The sequence below is a fragment of the Physeter macrocephalus genome, chromosome 7 (assembly GCF_002837175.3).
Source record: "Physeter macrocephalus isolate SW-GA chromosome 7, ASM283717v5, whole genome shotgun sequence".
Classification (NCBI taxonomy): Eukaryota; Metazoa; Chordata; class Mammalia; order Artiodactyla; family Physeteridae; genus Physeter; species Physeter macrocephalus.
In genome coordinates, this window is record NC_041220.1 from 108,337,366 (window position 1) to 108,359,593 (window position 22,228).

At 50.8% G+C, this 22,228-nt stretch overlaps 1 protein-coding gene across 1 annotated transcript in view; it reads right to left on the reverse strand.

Moving 5' to 3' along the window:
- The window catches only part of CRMP1 (collapsin response mediator protein 1), a 66,668-nt gene extending 51,597 nt beyond the window's left edge, over window positions 1–15,071 (reverse strand). The window contains exon 1 of the mRNA XM_024119398.2: window positions 14,691–15,071. Coding sequence (XP_023975166.1) covers window positions 14,691–15,071 — 381 coding nt within the window. The remainder of the gene's footprint in view (window positions 1–14,690) is intronic.
- Between the last annotated feature and the right edge of the window lie 7,157 nt (window positions 15,072–22,228).

Genomic DNA, 22,228 nt, shown 5'->3' on the forward strand with positions numbered 1-22,228 from the left:
CCAACCAGCCTCCTTGCAGTGGCAAGTGCTGCCTACAGAGCAGCTGCACACTCATATTTATTCACAGAAACCCAGCCATTTGCCTTTGGTTTTGCCTCAGGGGACGGCCTGTCAGCCGGTGGTGCTTTGCCACACTTTTCAGGAAAGCAACGCTGGAAGTGGCAACAGGCCTGAGATTGAATATAATGAGCAAACATTTGTTCCCACCCGCATGGGTCAGGGACACAGTGGTTTTTTCCTCCTTCATGAATCAGAAATGCAGGCACTCCCCATGGATTGCAGGCCTTTTCTGGGAGCTCAGGCCCATTTCCATGACAACTGCAATTTTAACAGTGAGATTTCAAGCTCCATTGTACCTGACAGACATTCAGGAAATAGTCCCTGATGGAGTATCTGGCGTTAAAATAACACACCTCTGTCATGACCCCAGGAGTGGGCAAGGTCCTCAGGCTCTCTATAGAAGGATGATGCTAGCTAAATCTGTATATATGTGTAGACCCATTTCTGCATTTTTTCGTCTTCTGCCTTTTACCTTATATAAAGCAATCTGAACAGAAATCCTTTGCCTTCAAGAAAACCACATTCCTTGGGCTTCCCTGGTGGCGCAGTGGTTGAGAGTCCACCTGCCAGTGCAGGCAACACGGGTTCGAGCCCTGGTCTGGGGGGATCCCACATGCGGCGGAGCAACTGGGCCCGTGAGCCACAACTACGGAGCCTGCGCGTCTGGAGCCTGTGCTCCGCAACAGGAGAGGCCGCGACGGTGGGAGGCCCGATCACCGCGATGAAGAGTGGCCCCCGCTTGCCGCAACTGGGGAGAGCCCTCACACGGAAACGAGGACCCAGCGCAGTCAAAAATAAATAAAGAAAGAAAGAAGCTTTCCTTAAAAAAAGAAAAAAAAAAAAGAAAGAAAACCACATTCCTGAGTACACACTAAGTATCAGTTCTGCATTACATAGGTTTTCATTTTTAATTCTGAAGTCACCTTAAGAAGTGGGTATTATTGCTACAAATAAGGAAACTCAGAGAAGGGAAGTGATTTTGCTCAAGGTCACACAGCCAGGAGATGGTGGAGTCGGATATGAACCGAGTACCACCTGGTACCTACAGTGACAGCCCAGCGTCCCGTGGTAGTTATCCCGGTGTTCTCCTCACTCTACCTAGTTGTCTGAGCCTCAGTTCCTTCCTTTGAAAAACGGGAATAAGCAGGAATAGACCATACATCTCAAGCCCATTCCCAATGCCATGCACCTCACCGGTCCTTCTGATAGGATTGTTGCGACTGTGGCCAAAAGGGAGTAAGGCAGATTAAAGGGCTCTGGAAGTTGGAAAGGGCTCTCCAGTAGTAAGACATTAAAGGCAGAGAGCTCTGTTCACCTGATAAACACTGACAATGCCTCCTGTAAGCCAGATGCTTCTACACCTATTATCTCATTCAATACTCATTTAACAAGGAGGCAGCGCTGTCTGCTGGTTAAGGACACGGCAGTAGAGGCCAGAATGCCTGAGTTCTAATCGGGTCCCACACTTACTACCCTTGTGCCTTAGGCACGTTTACCTCTGTGCTTCAGTGTTCCATCTATAATGCAGAGAGTGGTTTTGAAAGTTAAATGAATGAATGCGTGGACAGAACTTAGTGCCTGATTTTTAAAGTCTTCCCATTGTGGGGAGATAAATCTCATTCAAATGCCCAGTTCCATCTTCAGCTTCTCTCTAACCTCTCACACCCCAAACCCAACTCTTTTGTAGATCTTGCTGCATCTGCTCCAGAAGTGTCCTCATAACCCCCTGCTGATTTCCACCTCCCGCAGCACCTGCTCCAGGTCAGCCCTCCCCACCTGTCTCCCTGCTGCCTGCCTTGTCCCCTCCACACGACAGCCAGTGACCTTTCTGGTCACAAATGCAACTATGTCGTGCCTCTCCTTAAACCCTTCACCAGCTTGTCCTCACACGTAGGACAAAGTATGCCCTCCCAGGCTCTTTCTGGCCTGGCCCCTGCCCTCTCCTGGCCTTGTGCTATACTCGTATACTCACACCATATTCTGGCTCTCTGAGCTGCACTTTCACACCCCGTGCCTTTGTCTGTGGCATCTGCTACCTGGATTTCTTGCCACACCTGCTCTGCCCATGGATTTCCAACTCACCTTGTCAGGGGCAGTGTCCTGCTTCCAGGAACATGTGCTTACCTCCTGGAGTTCCTAAAGTGCAAGGCCTGCACCCTTATTAGCATTGTTTCACAACTGCACAGAACTTCATCTTTTGGCTCATTTTTATATGTCCATTTCCCGCATGAGACTATGAGATCCTTCACCCCAGAGACGACAGCTTGTTTCCACACAGCTTCTTAGCGGGGTGACCTGCGGCAATAACTTAATCTCTGTGTTTCAGTTGTTTTCTTTTGTTGTTGTTGTTGTTTTCTATTAGTGGAGCTAATCAAAGTACCCAACTCACAGGATTACTTAAGGTAAGTAAAAGCTCACGACACAATGAATACCAGCCTATGAAGCCCAATGCTCTATGCTGAATGATCTGTGTCTGTGCATTTGAGGAAGCAGGGAAAAGTTTCCATTGCTTTTATCAGTTTCTCAAAGGAGTCTATGGACCCAGAAAGTATTGAGACCAGTTTAAAAGGCGCCCAATAATTAAAGTTTTATTTTGGATCCATTTTGTTCTTCATGCTCAGAAATAAAGGATAGCAAAAAGAAAAAAAGCAGAAAAGAAAGAGAAAAAAGGAGAGAAAAATCCTAACACTGTACTTGGAAATTGCAGTAAAGAACTGGGGCTATTTTGGAAAAGACAAGGTCCTAAGTAACTGAGAAATATCATCCAGAGCCTCTAGGAATATCAGTGTGGAAGAGGAAGAAACCTGTGAAAAATTCTGAGGGCAAAAGGTAGACTCTCCCTCTACATACAAAAGACTTTCCAACAGCGGAGCTGTCCAAGAGTAAAGCAGGCTGCTGTGTAAAGTGGTGATCTCCCTGCCACTGGAGGTGGGCAAGGAGAGGGTACTTGCAATTCCTACACTAGAGGGGAGACTGGGGGTGGGGAAGAAGCAATGGACACTCTTTTCTGCCACCTCAAATGCACAAACACAGAAAAAATTTACATAATTTAAAAGGTTCCTTTCAACTTTGAGGTCGTGTAAGTCAAATATTTGCTTCGGATTTAATCCCTAAGGGGCTATGAATATGGTCTGATATCAAGTACATGGCAGCATAATTTGGGGACAGGTACAAAACCTCGAACAGCCACCTCTTTGCTTTATGCAATTCTGCATCAGAACCATGGAGTTTTCCCAGGGAATTGACCCCAAGTTCTAACACCAAGCAGTCATTCAGTCAAGACCCTGGGGAAATGTGTACTTTAATGATTCAACATATATATATATGGAAGATTCCTCTTGTAAAAGCTTGCTTTCAGTGTGAAATGCTGTGAAGCCCATTAATATGCCAGATCTGCCTTCTCCCCACTGCCAAAGTACCACTTGGGAAGGCTTTATTTTTTACCTCCAGAAACCCTTCATGCCACCCTCATCTCCTTCTGGATGGTTAACTACCTAAATGCTAAATCCATGGATAGGACATTTGTTAAGGTCAAATGCAAGAGTGTCTTAAGACCTCATGCAGCAAAGACGCAAAGCTTGCAATCTAGTTTTCGTTCATCCACTCAGAGAACATGGAGTCCCTGCTATGAGTCACCAATGCATAAGAGTGCTCCTGAGGAGATGCTGAAGAAAAGTAGATGTTGTCCCAATCCTCCAAGTGTGCAGTCAAGTGGACAAACCAAAGTTACCCAAGTGGGAGTGCACCTGGGGCACAGGCCCAAGGAAGGAGTAGGAAGCTGAAACTTCCTATGCCCATAACCATCACTTCCCTCCTTTTACCTGTTTACTCTTGTTTTCTAGACCAGCCTCTCTGTGAAGTATCCTAGATCCCATTCCATTTCCTAAACCACCAGTTCAGAGCTGTCTTTTCTCACTAGGAGCAAAGTTAGGATTTGGTCTTTGCATCTCTCTACGGCAATGAATCTCAACCTTTCTGTGTTCAGGACATAGTTACAATTGGTATAAAAATTTGCAGTAGTCTTGAAGGGCTTACAGACATAAAACACCACCAGATGAGTCAGCAGCCATCACTACCATGTCATCCCACTACAGTGTGACTGTGTCCATCTCAGAGGGCCCTTTAGTGTCTCCTTAATTGAACTTGCGTACTCTTCAGCACCATGGCGCTGCGCTGTCCACTGTCCTGACCCTGTTCTCTTACAAGCTCAAGGCGCAAGGTCTTCTGATGTCCCCTTTCCATTACAAGAGCTTCCTTTTCCTCACAAAAAAAATTAGACTCTATTCCATACTGTTCCGTTCGTGAATGCTCAGGGATCCACCTGATAGATGTTACTAGAACAATTTGTAGACTTGGTTGTAGTAAACATAAACTTTAAATGCTGATCAAAATTTAGCAGCACACCTACACAGGATTTTTCAGTACACCACTGTGCTCACAGCACATGGGCTGAGAACCACTGGCTGCTGGAATATCTTGCATTTTCCTATCTTCCACCAGTGGCTCTTGTACACGGGTCCTTAGTCTCTATCTCTGGGCCTTGCCTCTCACCCCCACGCCGTTCTGTGTTTCTAATTGCCCAGTGAGACGCCTCAATTTGGTGATCATTCCTAACTCTAATTCAGCCTAGGAAACGATGCAGGCCTCTTCTTTCACACTCACCCCTTCAACTTCCTGACCACCTCGTTATCACCTCCAACAGGTCTTTATTAGCATCCTTCATGGGCCACGATGTTCACATTTAATCCTCATATCTGCTCCAGAAAGACTAACACTGTGCTCCTCGCCATCAGTTTAGGCCTTGATTACGCAACTTGCTTTGGCCAGTGGTTATGAGCAGATATGAAATGTGCCATAGCTGAGCAGGAGTTCTTAAAGGCATTTGTGCTTCAAGCCTCTGCTCCTTCAGCCTGTGTCTCAAGGTGAGGAGATACAAGGGGCAGGCCCATTGTTCGCAACAGCCAGGGGCAAAGCTACAGCCAATCCAGGCCCTCATGTAACATGAGCAAGAAATAAATGTATGTTGCTGGAAACCATTGAGACTCTGGATTGTTTGCTAGGGAACCAAGCTGACTAATACACCATCTTGCAGTAAGAATAATAACCGCTAACCCATAGAGCATACACTATGTGCAGGTACTATTCTAAATATCTCACATATATTAAGTCATTTAATTCTCAAGGAAAAAAAAAACCCTATGGAGTATTACTATTATTACCATTTTGCAAATTAGAAAATTGCTGCATAGAGAAAATAAGTGATTTGCCAAAATTACACAGCAAGTAAGTGGAGCAGCCAGGATTCAAATCCAAATAGTCTGGCTTCAGAATCCACATTTTTCCATGTTGCCTTTATTATACCATCCTCCCAGTTCAAGAACTTCCAGAGGTTTCCTATTACCCACAGAATAAAGTCAGAATGTCCTATAACTAGGAGCTGAATTATCTAATCTAACTCTGTAAAGAAAAGGAATCTGAGGCCTAGAGAACTGACCTGTCTAAGATCAAATACCCCATTTGCATTTAAGCCAGACTTAGAACCCATGGGCTATTTCCATGACTTTGTGTGCATTCTGCCTGACTTCCAAAGCCTTGTAGAATTCCCCAATCCCCCAGCCATTCAAATTTATTTCAAGATCCCCACCCTCGGATTTAGCTATGTAAAACTCTTCATTCTCTTCTGACAACATTCCTTCCCCAGCCCAGGTCTTGACCCTGCTGTTCCACCTGCCTTGCATGTTCTTCCTTTGTCTCCACCAATCAAATCCCTCAACACCTAGCTCAGGCCATCCCCTAAGCCCCAAGAGGGCACCTCTTATTGCTTCTGCCAATGCTGAGCCCTCCCTTCCCTGAACTTCTCTAACACCTGTGCTCCATTCCACATTTACCCTTTGGCCATTTTTAAGTCGTTCCATGTATGTGCAATTCTTCACTTAGATGGAAAGGTCAGGATCATGAAATACATATTCTTTAACTGCTCATGACACCTTGCACAGTTCAAGGAACAAAACGGTTAAGATATGCAGTTAACAGTCGTTGATTACCTGCCATTCTGAATTTTCACCTCCTCAAAGAGAGCCTGAGTTCGGGGAAGGAAACTATCGTCTATCTGTTAGCCACTTACTATGTGCCTGGTACATTCACATATGTGATATCATGTGTTTCCAGGTATTCAGTCTTGGCCAAGTTCATTACAAGACACAGGCAATCAGTGCTAAGTTGGCATCGTTAAGTTATGGAAGATGTCACAACTCAGTATCACTTGTATGCTCACAAACACTTTTTAAGAATGTAATTTAAAATAATTCTTCCCCAGAGAAAATGGCCCGCTTCTTCCTGTCTGATCATGAACTTGACCTAACTGAGAATGTCGGCTTCTCTGCCCTGGATGACAGAAGCTCTGAATCAGGACCATATGTCCAGAAGCATACCCCCAGTGGTCCAAATCACTGGCAGGTTTGGTCTCTGCTTTTCCTTGAGCCTCAGTCTTGCTATTCTACTTCCCTCTGATTTCACTATATGCAGGATAAATCACTCTAGGCATTTAAATCCTTTGCATAAAAAGGCAACGAGATAAACTAAATATTTATAGGTAGGCTGAATGCTATCCTCAGGAAGAAGCAAGTTTTTTGCATATTTGTCCATTAGAATAACTAATTCAGTCCGATGTAATTTTTATTTAATAATCTCTTTCTTCTCTGCTCATCTTTACTGTTTTACTGTTTGATCTAACACACACACAGACACACACACATAATGTTTATGATCTGAACTTTAGTACTGTATACACACACACACACACACACACACACACACACACACAAAAACACACACACACACACAAAAACACAGAGATTTCAATCAGACAGTGACTATCTTACCAGGCAGACCAGCCCATCTACCCTCCCTGCTTGAACGGGACCTCTTCATTCCTCCACAAGCCATTGAAGAAGCTTCCAAGTCTCTATAACCCTCAGTTTACTCTTTGGGAAACAGGCTGCCTTCCTCACAGGACTGTTCTGAAAACCCAGTGAAAGATCACGGAAATCCTTTTGCATGCTGTAATGGTCTGCAAACTCATGATGTCTTCTCTGTAATAACAATACTTCATGACCATCGTGGTGGACACTCCTGCCTCCCCCTTCAGCGGCTCTGTTGGGACAGCTGCTTCTGCGGGGCCAGGAGCCCTGTGCCTTTGTTTGCTTAGAGCCACGCCCAGGATGCCCCTACTCACTTAACCACCGAAAAACCATTTCAACTAAATTAATCCCGGCTATGCCATTAATTTTAGAAAAAAAGCCACACATGAAAGAGAGCTTTATTAATGTTTGAAACAATCCATGGGGGCTGAAGCCAAGTGTTTCGGCTTTTTCCCTCTTCTCTAGCAGGCTACTCTAGCATCTCAGAAAAAGGCTGAGGCGGAGAAAAGAGGAAAAGACACCACAGTCAACATGAGTAGAGCATTTCTGTGGCTCAGCCGTGCCCCTGCCTTTGTCCACACTGCGCCCTGTCTGGAGTGTCCCTTTTCCCCCTCTGCTCACATACTCTCTCTCCTACCTCTGATTTCACTGCTGAATCTGAGACCTTACCCGCTTTGCTCAGGTGAGCGAGCTGAGGCTCACAGGAGCACAGTGACCCAACACCAAGCAGGTGGGGACCTGGAGATGCAGCTGACACCTGTATCTTGGTCCTTTTTTAAGCCCCCCTGGGTCCCTCCACAGGCCACACATACCGTGGCTGCCAAAAACATCTTAACCGTCTCCAGGATTTGCTCTAACTGCACGGAGAAGCCACACTTGGTCACAGAGGTCGGGCTCCTGCAATGCTGACTTTCCTTCAGTTTCTCCAACGGGCCACACTCTTTTGCTACAGAACCCCTCCCTCCTCACCCACCATGACTAGGCTGGGTATCCCTGCTGTGGTCTCCTCAGCCTCCTGTACTTCCCCTTATAACACCCCCCCCCACCAACATTTTGTTGCTATTTCAGGCTGAAATGTCAGTCTTTGCTAAACTCTGTGAAGGCAAAGGGCATGTCCATCTCATGCCCACTTTCCTTAGCACCCAGACAGTGGCAGGCACAGACCAGGTGCTTATTATTAACTTACCAAATGAGTTCTATTGATTGAACAGGTTAAGGGTGCAGCATGTGGAAAGCCACAATGCCTATCCATTCATTTAATGGCATTCTGGTTCCTGTCAGACCACGTACATTATCAGCAAAAGGTCCTCAGGAAGCTGTGGGTCCTACAAAGGAGCTCCATCCAAGTCCATCCTCTCTGGCTTCTCCTTTAAACCACACATTTTCCTAGCTGGAGTGGACTATGTGGGCCAAATTAAACACAAATGTTTCATCAAGGACAGCTCTCCCAGGAAATAAGGGGCATTTTCAGCATCTCTCCTCCCCATGCTATGGAAGCTGTGGGATCCACTCCATGTGATTCTCTTTTACACACGGGTTGACTACCTGCTTCGCACAAAGGACTAAAGCAGCGGGATCAGCCAGCAGTTCTGAAGCCCTTACTGTGTGCCTACCAAACACTAAGCACTTTGCCAGTGTCCTCTCAGATGCTCAAGGGTCCTGTGAAATAGCCAGTGCTAAGCCCACTTTGGATATAAGAGCACGGAGCCTCAGAAAGGAGGCAGAGCAGAGATGCACACCCAGATCCGTCTGCTGCAAAAGCCTCGGTAGTTTATCTCCACTCCAGAGGGCCACAGCCCGCAGGCAGGGTGACCGCTGTGGCTGTGCAGGCAGAACTACACAACTCCGGAGGCACTGTTCCCATACACCTGCCTCAAAGACCATCTGGCTAAACATGCTTCTTGGAAACCAAGATCCTGAATGGGGCAGAGACCTGCTATGGGCAATAGCCACAAAGGTACCCCGGGTTCCTGACTGCATTCCCTCTACCTCCATCTCCTGCCTCAGTTCCCCTGCGGTCAGGGATGGAGAGTCAGAAAGCGCAGACCGGCTCATGCAAATATCCAGTTCGTTCCTCTCACACTGCCTAGCGCAGGGCAACCACATCCCTTCCATTGATTCTTAGCCGACTACAGTGTTAAGGGATTGGTCACTTATACCGCTGTGTCTCAGAGGGCAAGGATTAGGGATGGGCAAGAGGTGGTCCCCACCCTCAGGGGGCACATCTCTGGATGGTAACTCGGCAAAGGTCTGCTGACAAGACCTGAAGCTGGGCGGAAGAGGAGTTTTCTAAGAGAGACTCAATCCAGAGTTGGGCAGAACGCAGGGCTGTTCTGGGGAGGCAAGGGGTCCCAGTTCTTTCCCAACCTTCCTCTCAATTGCGCCCCCAACCAGTGCTCCAGCCTCTGAGAACCTTATGTGGACAATGCCTCCTTCGAAAGATTTATTGAGAAGATTCAAGAAAACAGGATCCACAATACACTGGGCGGGCGAGTGGGAAATGTCAGCTTCTTCACCCCTACCCAGGGCTGCCCTCTCCACGGTGTGCTGGGACCATCCCTGCGCCTGGATTCTGGATAAAGGAGGATGCTAGGTCTCCTGCCCTCAAACCTCAAGCATTGCCCTGGAGGATTCCATCATGCCTTCCAGCACCTGGCTGCTCAGATATCAGCCACCCAAGGCCCATGGGTTTCACCAGCACCTGTGGTCCATGTCCCTCAGGAATGGTTTGGTTCAACTCTGGTGCCAGGCAGGGAATGGGGTGGAGGCCAGGTCTCTGGACCCGCTGCGTCCTCAGCTCCCCACCCTGAGACAAAGCATAAAGACCAGGGATCCTTTGTTTCCGGCCACACCCAGGGACACCGAGGACTGCTCAGTCACCGCCACCATTCCCACCCCCCCAGTGTTAACCCTTCCCGGGACACAGCCGCCAGGGCCGCCCCATCAGGTTATTTTTAGCTGCAGTGAGGAATGGGAGGGGCTCCTCCATCATGGCGCTGTCTCTAGGTCCAGACTTCCACTTCATCGGTTTGGGCGGGGAGTGGGGGGGCGGGGGGGAGGGGCGGTGGTCGAGCATTTTCCTTACTCTGGCGGGGAAGAAACGCAGCCGCGAGGTGCAACCGCTAAACTGTGCAAAGGCCGCCCGCTGGAGGCTCAGCTCCAGGGCCGGAGGGAGGGGGTTCGAACACCGCGCCCCTCCCTCTTTTGTTCAGCTCCGCATCCTCCGGGTCCACGCCAGCCGCTGCAAGCCCGCGGGGAGAGGGACCCGAGGCTCCCGCCCCGCCCCGCCCCGCCGGGCTGCCCTCCCCCACATTGTCCCCAGAGGCTGGGGGGGAGGAGGCTGCAAGGCCGAGACCGGCCCCGCCCCACCCGCCGCGACGCAGGAAGCCCCTCGGGGGCCGCCCGTTAGGTCCCCCAGCGGGATCCCGACCCCGGCGGCGACCACCACCACCTCGCCAAGAGCGGCGGGGCCAGGGCGGGGGCCCAGCTTACCGTGATATGCGGAATGCTCTTCTTGCCCTGGTAAGACATGGCCCCCCTCTGGCGCCCTCCGCCCGGCCGGTGGACCTGTGGGGCTGGCTTTCGCCCTGTCCGGCTCTCTCTCGGTCCCGCTCCCCGCGGGCGCGGTGACAAAGGCCCGGGCTCAGTGAAGAGAGGGACGGAGGCTCGGCGCCCGCGGCTGCCCACGCGCCCGGCTGCCCCGGCTGCTCGGCCCGCCCGCCGCCGCTGCCGCTCCGGCTGCCAGCACCGCCCGGCTCCGCGAGGAGGGCGGGAGGAGGAGGGAGAGGCGAGGGCGGGAGGAGGGGGCTGCAGACAGACAGCTCCTCCCGGCGGCGCGGAGCCGAGCCCGATTCGCCCCTCTCCGCTCGAACCAGGAAGCGCTTCCCCTCAGATCCCCCCACTCCGCCCCCCGCCCCCTCCCCAACCGCCCAGCCCCGCCGACCCCCACCCCGCGCACACGCCCTCTGCTGGGCCCCGGCCTCGCTCTCGGATTGGGTAGGTCTGGTTTTCAGGGCTCCATTAAAAGCCAGAGATGAACTTAGGGTGCGCAGGCAGAGGCCGTGGGCAGCGCCACAGGTGTGCAGCAGTGCATCTGCAGGCCTCCCCGAACATCTGCGTGGGGGAGGGAGTGTGGGCCGGGTGCCTAGAATCCGCCCCGGCTGCTGGTGCGCTCGAGGCCCTCCAGGATGCAGCCCAGGCCTCTCGTTCCACAGCCTGCGTTAGTCCCTCCGCGGCGCCACTCCCTGAATAGACCGAGCACATCTCCAGCCCCAAGTCCAAGCCTTTATTCAAACTGTGTCCTCTCTCTGAATATCTTACCTCAGACAGAAGCCTATCTATTCTCCCAGACTCACCTCCTAGGGCTTCTCCATAAAGCCTTTCTCTGCCACTCCTCCCACCCCCATCATTGAACCAGCCTCCCTCCCTCCCTGCAGCAGGGACCCCAGAGACAAAGCCCTAATTAGTGGCTGACCTGCTCTACCGCCTGCAGCCCCTCTCTCATCACACGGCCCCCTGCCATTGGGGCCACCGGCTTATCCCCAGAGCCTTGTCTACCAGACAGTGATTGCTGATTGCAGAGCCAGACCACTGGCACTAAGGAGCCCAGAGCCCCCAGGACAGGCTAGCGGTCAGGAGGGGGAAGAGGATGTCCTGGTTCCCAGTGGACAGTGGACACCAGCCCCAGCACCCATAATCCAGGTGTTGTTTTGGGGAGAGGTGGGCAAGAGTCCTGGGCTAGCTTGATTAACTTCTTGACAGAAGAAGAAAGAGGGAGAAAGGGGGGGAGCCCTAGCAAGCCCCCATAGGGCTAGACAGGTGCCTCCCAAATCCAGGCAGATTAAAATGCCAACCTTCTACTTTCTGCCTATAAAACCCAAACCCACAGGCTCGGTAAAAAGACCCCACCTTCTTTACTTCCAGCTGCCACCCAGAGGGAGGGGTGCCAGGCCTGGTAAAGCTCCCACCACTCAGGTTAGGGCCTGAAGCCTTTACCTCCACTGCCACCTGGAGGCCAGTCCTCCAGTCCAGGACAGAAGGCCAAGAGATGCCTGGGCCTTAAAGTGGAGATAGGGTTGTATGTTCACAAAATAGAAACGGCTTGGTATTCCAGGAACACTAGACCATAAGTTTCCCATTTCACAGGTGCGAAATTGAGGCTTACAGAGATAGAATGAAATCTTAGATACAAAGCATGTTAGCTGCAGCAGAGCAGTATCTGGAAGCCAGGTTCCTGCACAACTTGTCTAGAGCTCATTCTTGGCTCTGAGTTGGGTTCTAAATTCTTGTTGCTGACCGGAAATTGCAGGTCTCCCTCTCTCTGACTCTACATCCCCTTCCTCAGCGTTGCTAAGGGCTAGGTTCCGCGAACCAGGGCCCCTCCCAGGCTTCAGTCTGGGCAGGGAAGCTCCAGGATTGGAGAGAAGAACCTCCTGCGTATCGGGGGAGGGGCACGCGTCTGCTATTGGCCAAACAGACCACCGCTCCCAAGTGGACTTCCCGGGTACAAAGCGCCGCAGTTGCACAGCCTTGGGCCTCGGCAGACGCTGCGCCTGCGCCGCAGAAACCCCTCCTCCCTCCCCGGGAAAGAGCTTTACGGGCGGGGGAGAAGGGCCCCGGAACCCTCTGCAAAGCTCAGGAGCAGCGAGGCCCGCCGGCCCCCAAACCCGAACCCCGTGGCTGCTCGGTCCACATAAAGTAAAACTCTCCCCCCCAGGGAAACCGCGAGCACCTAGGCTCCACAGTCCCGAACCTCGCGTGCTCCTGGAGCCCTTGGCGCGCCGGAGGCGCTGCCTTTTGTCCAGTACCCGAGAAGCCATGGAGAAAGGGGAGAAGGCTAGAGGGGGAGAGGAAAGAGGAGTGGGAGAGGTGAAGGGATCAGCGTCCCCAGGGGCCGAGGCGCGGCTGCGGAGCCATCCCAGACAGAGCCCAGGGGCGATGCTGGCTTTGGTGACATTGACTGCAGCTCCATCAGGGACGCTCTTCCACAGCTCCCGGCCATGCACAAAGCTCTCTCGCCTCCCTGATACTCCACCACGCCTTGAGGGAGGCTGGGAGATGCCACCCCCATTTCACAGATGAAGAAGCTGAGGCTCAAGAGGACGCAGAGCCTTGGCTGGAAACTAGGATTCTCCGGTATTGGCCCCGGCTTCTTGGTCTGCGGCCCCGAAGCCTCCCGCTCGGGCTGTGAAGCCTGGATCCCAAGCGAGGTCGGACACTAGGGAAGGAGGTGGGCAGGGCAAGATATAGAAGGGATAGGGACAAGGAGACGGGACCTTCTCGATATCTCCATTCCTTGCACCCCCCCCGCAACACACACACACCCTCACTGTAGACCTTCATCTCGCGAGGCTCAGGATTCAGTACCACGGAGAGTTCCCGAGCTACCGAGACTGAAGACCCGGGGCGTGGGGGTGGGGGCAGGAGACCCACTATTGGGTCGTAGCAGCCACAGGCCAGCCCAACCCCCCCCCCACTCCTCCAGGAAGCCCTCCCAGATTTCTGTCCAGATCAAGCTCTGCCTCCTCCCGGCTCACTGTATGCCTCTCAGAGCATTTAAGGGGAGAAGGGTTAATAAAAATGATGATAAGGATCAAACTCATAATAAACAACGAACACTTATTGTACGCTCACTACCTAGCGGCATTAACTGATTTAATTTTCACAATGAATTTGTCACCCACCCTGGCCTAGGGTGGGGCCGGAGTGCTAAACAGGGAACCCAGCACCTATCAGGGGCCTGGGACCTGAGCAGTGCTCAGTCATGGAGTTCTGGGGTAAGGCTACAGCTCGTCGGCTCTCGGGTGCTCCAACTTCCGTTTTCCAAGCACCTCACCCATATATCCCAAAGCTGGGTCGTCGACCCATCTTCCCCCAATGCTCTGGCGACCCCGGCTAAAGGGAGATGAGCCATAGGGCCCACGGCCTGGCGTTCCCTCTCCCTGATGTTTCCCCACTTTCGTGGGGGGGAACCTCCAAGTCTAGGAAGCTACTGACCCCGGTTCAAACCCCCTCTCTGCCTCCAACTTGCTCTGTGAAGTGAGCACACAGGCGTTGTGCTGTGGGACCCAGGAGCATCCTCTGAAGATGTCGGTGATTGCGGCTAGCGGTTACCAGTTCTGTCTGCCCCACGATCTAAATCTTTAACCAAATCCTTTCCCCAGAAAATACAGAGGGAGCACTCAGGAAAGGCTTAAGCTTTAAGCCATGTGACCACAGGCATTTCACTGAACCTCTCCCAGCGCCTGGTACATAGTAGGTGCTCTATAATTCCTCATGAGTGAGTGAATAAATGAAGGGATGAATGCGGAACAGAGCTCCCTGTCTTTTCATAAAGCAGAAAATGAGGATCCTTGGATGAAATTAACCCCAGAGGTCCCTCTGCGCTTTAAGGGACCATGTGGCGGCTTTAGCCAACTTACTTCCCTTCTCAGAACCTCGCTCTCCCTTTCTGCAGTGGAGGAGCGGGGGGGCTGGATCTCGAAAGACCCTTTGGAGTCTCACGGACTATGCTGGCCAACGCTGACCGAGTCGCACAACCTCTCCGAACCTCCTGAATGATGGGGTGGGGGAGGGGCGTTCCGTAGCTCTCCCAAGCCTGGCCGCAGTGGCCCCAGCACTCCTGCCCGGGCACTGCCCTCGGGCGGCCCCACGCCCAGCGACCCGAGGGTCCCGTCCCCTCCGTCCGGCCCACGCGCGCCCCGAGGGTACCTGGCCATTGTCCCGGCCGAGCGGCAGGTCGCGGGGCGCGGGGCAGCGGATGCGCAGCGCAGGTGGTCGCTCGTCGCGCTCGCCCGGCGAACTGACTGCCGAGCCCGAGGGATCGCTCACGTCGCTGGCCGTGTCCTCGCTGCCTCCGGGCCCCGGCAGGCCGACCGCGTCGAGCCGGCCAGCACTGCGCGGTGTGCGCGCGGAGCCTCGGCGGCCCACGCTGTACGCGTCGAAGTCGATGGTCTTATTCTCGTAGGCGCCCTCCACCGCGGCGAACATGCCGCCGTACTTCTGGCGCGGGGTCTGCGCCGCGCTGCCCGGCCGCGCCAGGTACACGGGCAGGTCGTCCTCCGTGTTCCACGCGCGCCGCCGATCCGCCATACCGGTCCAAGGCCGGCAGCCCGCCCGCGCCCCCGCCCGCCCGCGGCCCTAGCCACCTCTGTGCGCCGAGCTCAGCGCTCCGTGAGGGCCGAGTCTGCCCAGGAGAGACTGCGGCCCGAGGAGGGGCGGGGCGGGGCGGGGCGGGGCGGGACGCGAGGCGGGGCGGGGCAGGGGCGGGGCTTCCGGGCGGCTGTCTGAGACCGCAGCGGCAGGCTACAAAGGACCGGGAGGCGGGGACCGCAGCGAGGGCGGGGAGGGACCGTGACGAGCCCTCGCCGCAGCGCCGAGGGCGGGCAGCAGAACCGCAGTGCCCTCGCCGCCCACCCCGCTCCCCGCCCCCAGGCTGAGCGCAGGGCGCGAGGAGAGCGAGGGTTGCTAACTGCGAGCACGCACACGCACACGCTCCCGAGGCACACACAGGTTGGTACCAGCACACCAGACAATTATGCCGTACAAACACGTGAGACTTGCACGAACATGCTGGCACACACAACAGTCGATTACACTACACGCTCCCTAGACATACGTAGGCTCGTTCACGCACACCAGAGACAATTTTGCACACACATACATGCTTGTACATGTTCCTAGTCAATGACACACACACACACACACACACACACAACAGAAATTCTCAGTCACCCAACCCAGCGCATAGACAGCAACACACTGAGATTGATTGCACAACCAGAGAGAGACTCTCACACACTGGACACTGCATTCATTCACTCAGCACTATTATATTGAGTGCCCTGCTGGTGCCTAGCACGTTGTTGGCACTGGGGACAGTACTGTGAACAAAATAGACCGAGCTCTGCCCTCTGGGAGCTGACATTCTAAGGAGGAAAGAGACAAACACACACATAGTGTACCGGGCGGTGCTGTGCACCAGGAAGGATGAAACAGCAAGGAAAGAGGGACGTGCTGGGTCCGCATTCACACTGACAGACAACAGAAGAACACGCTTGCACGCGAACCAATGACTCACACATGTACACGAGGCTCATGCCTGCAACATCCACACAACAAAGAGATTCTCACGCCAAAGGCAAAGTCACAAGATGACTCCACACGCATAAACCCCGACAGGACGCCCACACACAAATCCACACCAGAAATATGGGTAGTCGGGAGCTTAAATAGAAACGCACCAGAAAAAGACACACAAAGAGATAGATCATCTCACACACATGCACACACTCCTGTCAGTCACCCAGACAAATATTCCCCATTCCAGGGTCACTTCCCATGACCCCTGATGCAGCGTACCCTTGCTGAGCTAGGAGCTTGCAGCCTGGGAGTCCCGGGCATCCTCTGACTAGGGCCAGGGTGAAGGGCGAGGGGCCTGGGGGTCGGTCTGCTGGGGCTCCCCTTTACCCCTCTTCAAAGCCAGGTGCCATGTGCCTTCCCTAGATACCCTCGCTCATTTCTCCCTGATCATTATCAGGCAGAGAGTCCTAAGAGTCTCCAGGGACATGGTGGTCCCAGCTGCTCCTTCTGGATGGGTGGAATCACCAGCTGCCGACCCTCTCCTCGAGCAAGTTCAGACATGCGGCAACAGGCTGGGTGGGGACCCAGCTGGGAACTTCAGTGCCTTGTGCTGCACCCCACCTCTCACCCTGCCAGCTTCCAGTGCTGGGAACTGTCCCTTCAGTACCCAGCCTCACTGGTTCCAGGAGTCCCAGACTCTGCAAGACTCTGGGGTGCAGTGGAAGTGTGTTTTTAATGAAACCTTCTATCTATCCTGTGAAATACTGTTCCCAGCACATTCCAGGCAAGGAAATTTCCTGTTGAAGACCACATAGAAACTTCTTCTAAAGCTCCAAAACTATTTGTGGTGACCAAACTCATAGAAACATCAGAGAAACCAAGAATCTGAGTTAGATGAAACTTTTGAGGTCAATCCTCATACTTGGTTGCCTGAATCTGCGCTCACATCTTGAGGAGACTGTCTCTCCAGCTTTGCTTAAATACCGCAGGTGATGGAGATCTCACTACTTTCCAAGAAAACCCTTTTCATTGGGAGAAAGGGCTAGGCAGTTGTCAAGATTAGGAGGGAGTAACACAGAGGGAGGAGAGAAAGAGTTGTCTTTGTGCAGAAGCAAGAAAGTATAAGAATAATTCCCACTTACAGAGTTTACTACATGCCAAGGACCATTGTAGACTTTTTACATACAGCTACTCTTTTAAGGCTCACGGCGGCCTTTGAGATATGTACCGTTTTAGCCACTTTTACAAATGAGAAAACTGAGTCTCAGGGAGATAAGTAACTTGTCTAGGGTCACAGCTGGTAAATGATGCCACTTTGGATTGAAACACAGTAGTCTGGTCCCAAAGTCTGCATCTTAACCAGTATCATTTTCCCTCCCCCAAGAAGCCTGGCTGAAGAGCTCCCACTGGGAAAGGGGAGACAAAGGCATGGACCTGGCATAGTTAGAAGAGACTAGATTTTTGAGTTTGAATCCTGTCCTCCATGCAACCTTGGGCAACTAATCATTCCACATTCATCCAACACACATCTTGGGCACCCACTGTGTCACTGACTTTATTTTCCTCCTGAATTTATTTTCCTCCTCATCTGACTTTATTTTCCTCCTCATCTCTCCTGTCTTCTAGAGGAGGGGGATCTGACTTTTATTGAGCTCCTACCATATGTCAGGGTCTATGAACACACTGTTTATTTCCACACATTACATCGTGCTTTCAGCAGCCCCCTTGGCAGATGTTGTCCCCTCCGTTTCCAGGCTGGAATGCCAAGGATGACAAAGCTTAAACCTACTGCTCATGTTAACCTCCAGGAAGTGACCATGCTGGGATTCCACCTCAGGTTTGTCTGAGTTCTTTCTACAACATCTCCTCATCTCGAGACCAGTAACCCCAGTGTAACAGAAGAAGGGAGGCAGGAAAAAAAGCCAGGGTATAAGTTAGGAAATGCACCCACCAGCCTGCAGGGAGACCAAGGGGAGCAGCGTCTGGCAGAGGCCAATAGAGGAAAGCCCAGGAAACCTGAGCAAACTGCACTTGGTCCAGAGGATGGCTGTCACCTTCCCCATCCCGTCCTCTGATGGCTCTCAGTCCTCCAGGGAAGGAATGCTCATAAGTGGGTTAAACCATGACATCTGGTGAAGGACAAGCCTCCAGCTCATCCTGTCAGACCAGGAAGGCTTCAGGGTGAGGGCAGCAAACAGAACGGGCGGGGAGACGCCACTCAGCTCTGATGCATATTCTCCATCAGGACCTTTCTGGCAAACACACACAAGAAGATGATTTTTTAAGAAAACCTCATAAGTTACAAAAATGAGAAAAAGGGAATTGGAGTTTATCGTTAGGTGCATGACACTCAGCAAATCTGTGAGGCAAGTAATGGATTATTGCACTCATTGTGGAAATAAGGAAAAAGGTTCAGAGAAGTAAAGCAACCTCCCTAAAGTTATATGGCCAGAGAGTGGCAGAGATCCAGTTCAAATGCAGGCCTGTTTGATTCTAAAATGTTTGTTTTCCTCTGCTGCCTCCAAATCAGTTCATAATGTTTAGGAGGTAAACATTAGGAGATGTTTACCTCCTAATCCCAGAACCTGTATCTATGTCACCTTACATTGGAAAAGGTAACTTGCAGATGTGATAAAGTTCAGGATCTTGAGATGGGAAGGTTATCCTGGTTTATCCAGGTTGGCCTAATGTAATCACAAGAGTCCTTAATAAGTGAAAGAGGGAAGGAGACAGGAGGGTCAGAGTCAGAGAAGGAGATGCGACAACAGAAGCAGGTGCCAGAGCCAGAGCAAGATTTGAAGATGCAATGCTGTTGGCTTTGAAGACAGAGGAAGGGAGAACAAGCCCAAGAATGCAGGCAGCTGACAGAATTTGGAAAAGGCAAGGAAGCCAATTCTTCCCTAGAGTCTCCAGTAAGAACACAGCCCCGCCAATACCTTGATGTATAGCCCAGTGAGACCCATTTCGGACCTCTCTTCTCCATAACTGTAAGATAATAAATATGTGTTGTTTTAAGCCCCTAGGTTCATGGAAATTTGTTACAGCAAAAATGGTAAACCAATACAGGCATATAATGGATCACACAGGACATCACTTGATTATTTGTGAGAAGTGGATTTGACTTCTGGGAAGGTCGTTTATCCCCCACCAAAAATCAAGAGTCTTGGATTCGTTGCCTTTTTGTATTGTGTTAGGGTCTACAACACTATGTAAGGAACCATCAATAAGTTAAACATTCAAAAAAGAAAAAAAAAAACTTTAACTGTGAAAAAGGATACATTTTAATGTACAAAATTACACAAATTATACATTTAACTAACATAGAAAAATACATCTTGGTAACAAGAGAAAATGCCAGCCTATTTTACACAAGATTCAGCAATCATTACAAATCTTGAAAACACAGAAAGGAGTATTGAGTCCGATTCACAACTGGTCAGGAATCTGATGGGCATCTCCGAGGACTGATTGCTCTGTTCATTTCACTGCAGGCAGGAGTTTGGGGACAGCCACTGCTCCGGGACCCAAGGGAGGGTCCCACTGCAGAACATCCAAAAGGAAGTGGGGTCCGCCTATGTTGCCAGACCACTTCCATGTGAACCAATGCTTCTAACCGAGGGGAGGGGCAGAGCATGGACTGCCAAAATTCTGACCCTGTGTTGATTAATAGAGATGTGTAATATAGGAGTCCTTTTCGATTCATGCAATTGCAAGGTGTCTAGTTATTGCGCATTTGGGATCCAGGAGGAAAGTACACAGTTTCCACACTGATGTCTGTGCTTCACAGCTTTCATGTGATATCTGCCCAGGATTCAACCTGGAAGAGTGAGGAGACTGGGGAGGTTCTGCCAAAATGAACTGACAAGCCATGTTCATCACCTTTGCCAGTGACACCCAAGTCCCTTTCCTGCTTCACCAGCAAAAGTTGGTTGTGCAAATCTGAACGTTGGGAGATCATCTCAGTCGCCCGGCTGAGGTTGGTGGAGCATGTCCCACCACGGCACTGAAATGTGTCTGGACCATTTTCAAAATGTTGAGGGAAGGTTCTCAATGTTCACAGAGCACTAATATGTGCTGAGTGCTTTTTAAAAAAAAAAACCCTGTGCTCTCTCATTAAGGCTCACACCTTCCCTGATGTTTCCCTGGAGGACATTGAGACTGCGAGAGGTAAGTATTCCGTTCAAGCTTGCACAACCAGTTGGTGGCAGAGTCATAGTTCGAAGCCCATGTATCTGGCCCATAACCCATTCTCCAATCTCTGTGACAGGCAGAACTTGTCCTTGTCTAATAGTTAATAGTTATAACATTGCTGCATAGATATTTATTGTCCCCATTACTTTCAATGTCATATTTGCAAACAATGTGCTATAGCGCTTTACTTTAAAAAGAAAATATTGATAGAGTTGATACTGAGTTTTCAGCACATTCGTCTTTCTCTTCCCTGATTCTACCACCATATAAAGGTATCATCAGTCTACCTTTGGGCATAGCCTGATGATGTTTTTCAAAGACAAAAAAAAATTGTTATTAAAGCAAACCTTATTTTGATGGTATCAATTCCCGCATTAGTCTTCCCATGACTCTATGTAATACATTTATGCCCAGGATGCAGACGTCAGATTGGATGGGACCTGTGCTTGCTGAAACCAGAGTAGGATTTAGGGAAACGGGATAAAGCAAGCCCAATCCTTCCACCCTAAGCCTATTGACTTTTTAAAAGCAGTTTTAGATCCAAGGCATATACTATCTTTTTCTAGAAATTCTCATAAAACAGGAAAGAGGACTAAATACATCCATAAACCCCACGGGTTTCTTCTTCTCTGCCCATTAAAGTACCAGAGCATTCCCAAAAAATTTATTTCAGAGCCAGGTAGGAACCCAGCTGGCCATTGGTGCAAATGCCGAATAGAAATCTGTTTCTATTTGCTTACACAACTAGTCCATTTATATATCACACTGGACTTAGACTATCTATTTCTGGAAGATTTCAGGATTCAAGCAACTGTACCCAAGAAATCTGCTTTGTGTGCCTATTGCATCACTCAGTTGTATAATCTGAACTTTCGTGTAACCATGCCATGATCAGCCACCAAGTGCTTGGCATCCAGTTCTGCTTACAGTGGAGCTGAATGCTACAGCATGCTACGCATTTCATTTTCATAGGTCCACTAGCTGCTTAAAAGGTGAAGTTACCACGCTGACTCATGGTCCAAAATATTCCAAAGATGAGAACTATCCTCCTGTCAACTCTGAGGATACATTTCTTTCCTAGCAAGGAACAAAAATAAATGAGTCTGACACAAAAGAAACACACAATGGCATCCGGGAATTTAATTAACACAGGGGATGGGAGAACGAAAAGGGACTGTGAGGCTATAGTGTTGTGGTTCTCCCCCCGGCTGCCCATTAGAATCACTGGGGGGCTCTTTAAAGATCCCTGCCTGGGACCCACGCAAGACAACCTGACTTAGGTGGCCTGGAGAGGGAGGTGGGCGTCGGACTTCTAGCTGCTCTCCAGGTGAGTCCAACATGCAAACAGGGTGAAGAATCATCACTACAGAGGGCAATCTTCTACTGGTAGCCTAGAGAGGGGGCGTGGCAGGGTTCATGCCACACCTGTCCCCTGACTCCCAGCCCAGAGCCCCTCCAGCTGCAAGGCACTGTCTGAACACAGAAAAAGAGGCTGAATGTCTAAAATATGTCAAAAATGTCTAGCACCCTATTCTCCGATGTGGACTGAGTTCTCAAGAAGTTTCTCATTCCAGACCTGGAATTTCACCCTGGAATTAAACAAGAGCTGTGAATCTCTTTAAAAAAAAGCTTACCAGCCTGAATGTGAAAAGCCACACTCACGTTTGGAAGTTTACTCAACAGATTGCTGAGTAACACAAATAGAAAGAAAGAAACTCATCTTTTAAAGGATTTGGGCTCCCCGTCCTCTGCAATGATGGATAAGTAAGCTCATACAGTAATCTCATCACAGAGTGATTCATAAACTTTTGATCGGCTTTGCTGCTTCATTTTCACACTGGGAAACTGAGGTAGGGAAGGCTGTGAAGGGGTGGATTTAAAGTACAATCATCTCAGCCTAGTTAAGAAGTAAGTGAGTTTTCGTGATATCTTGGGATTCAGGGCTTCCCCAGGGCGAAACGTGGGGAAACTTCTTT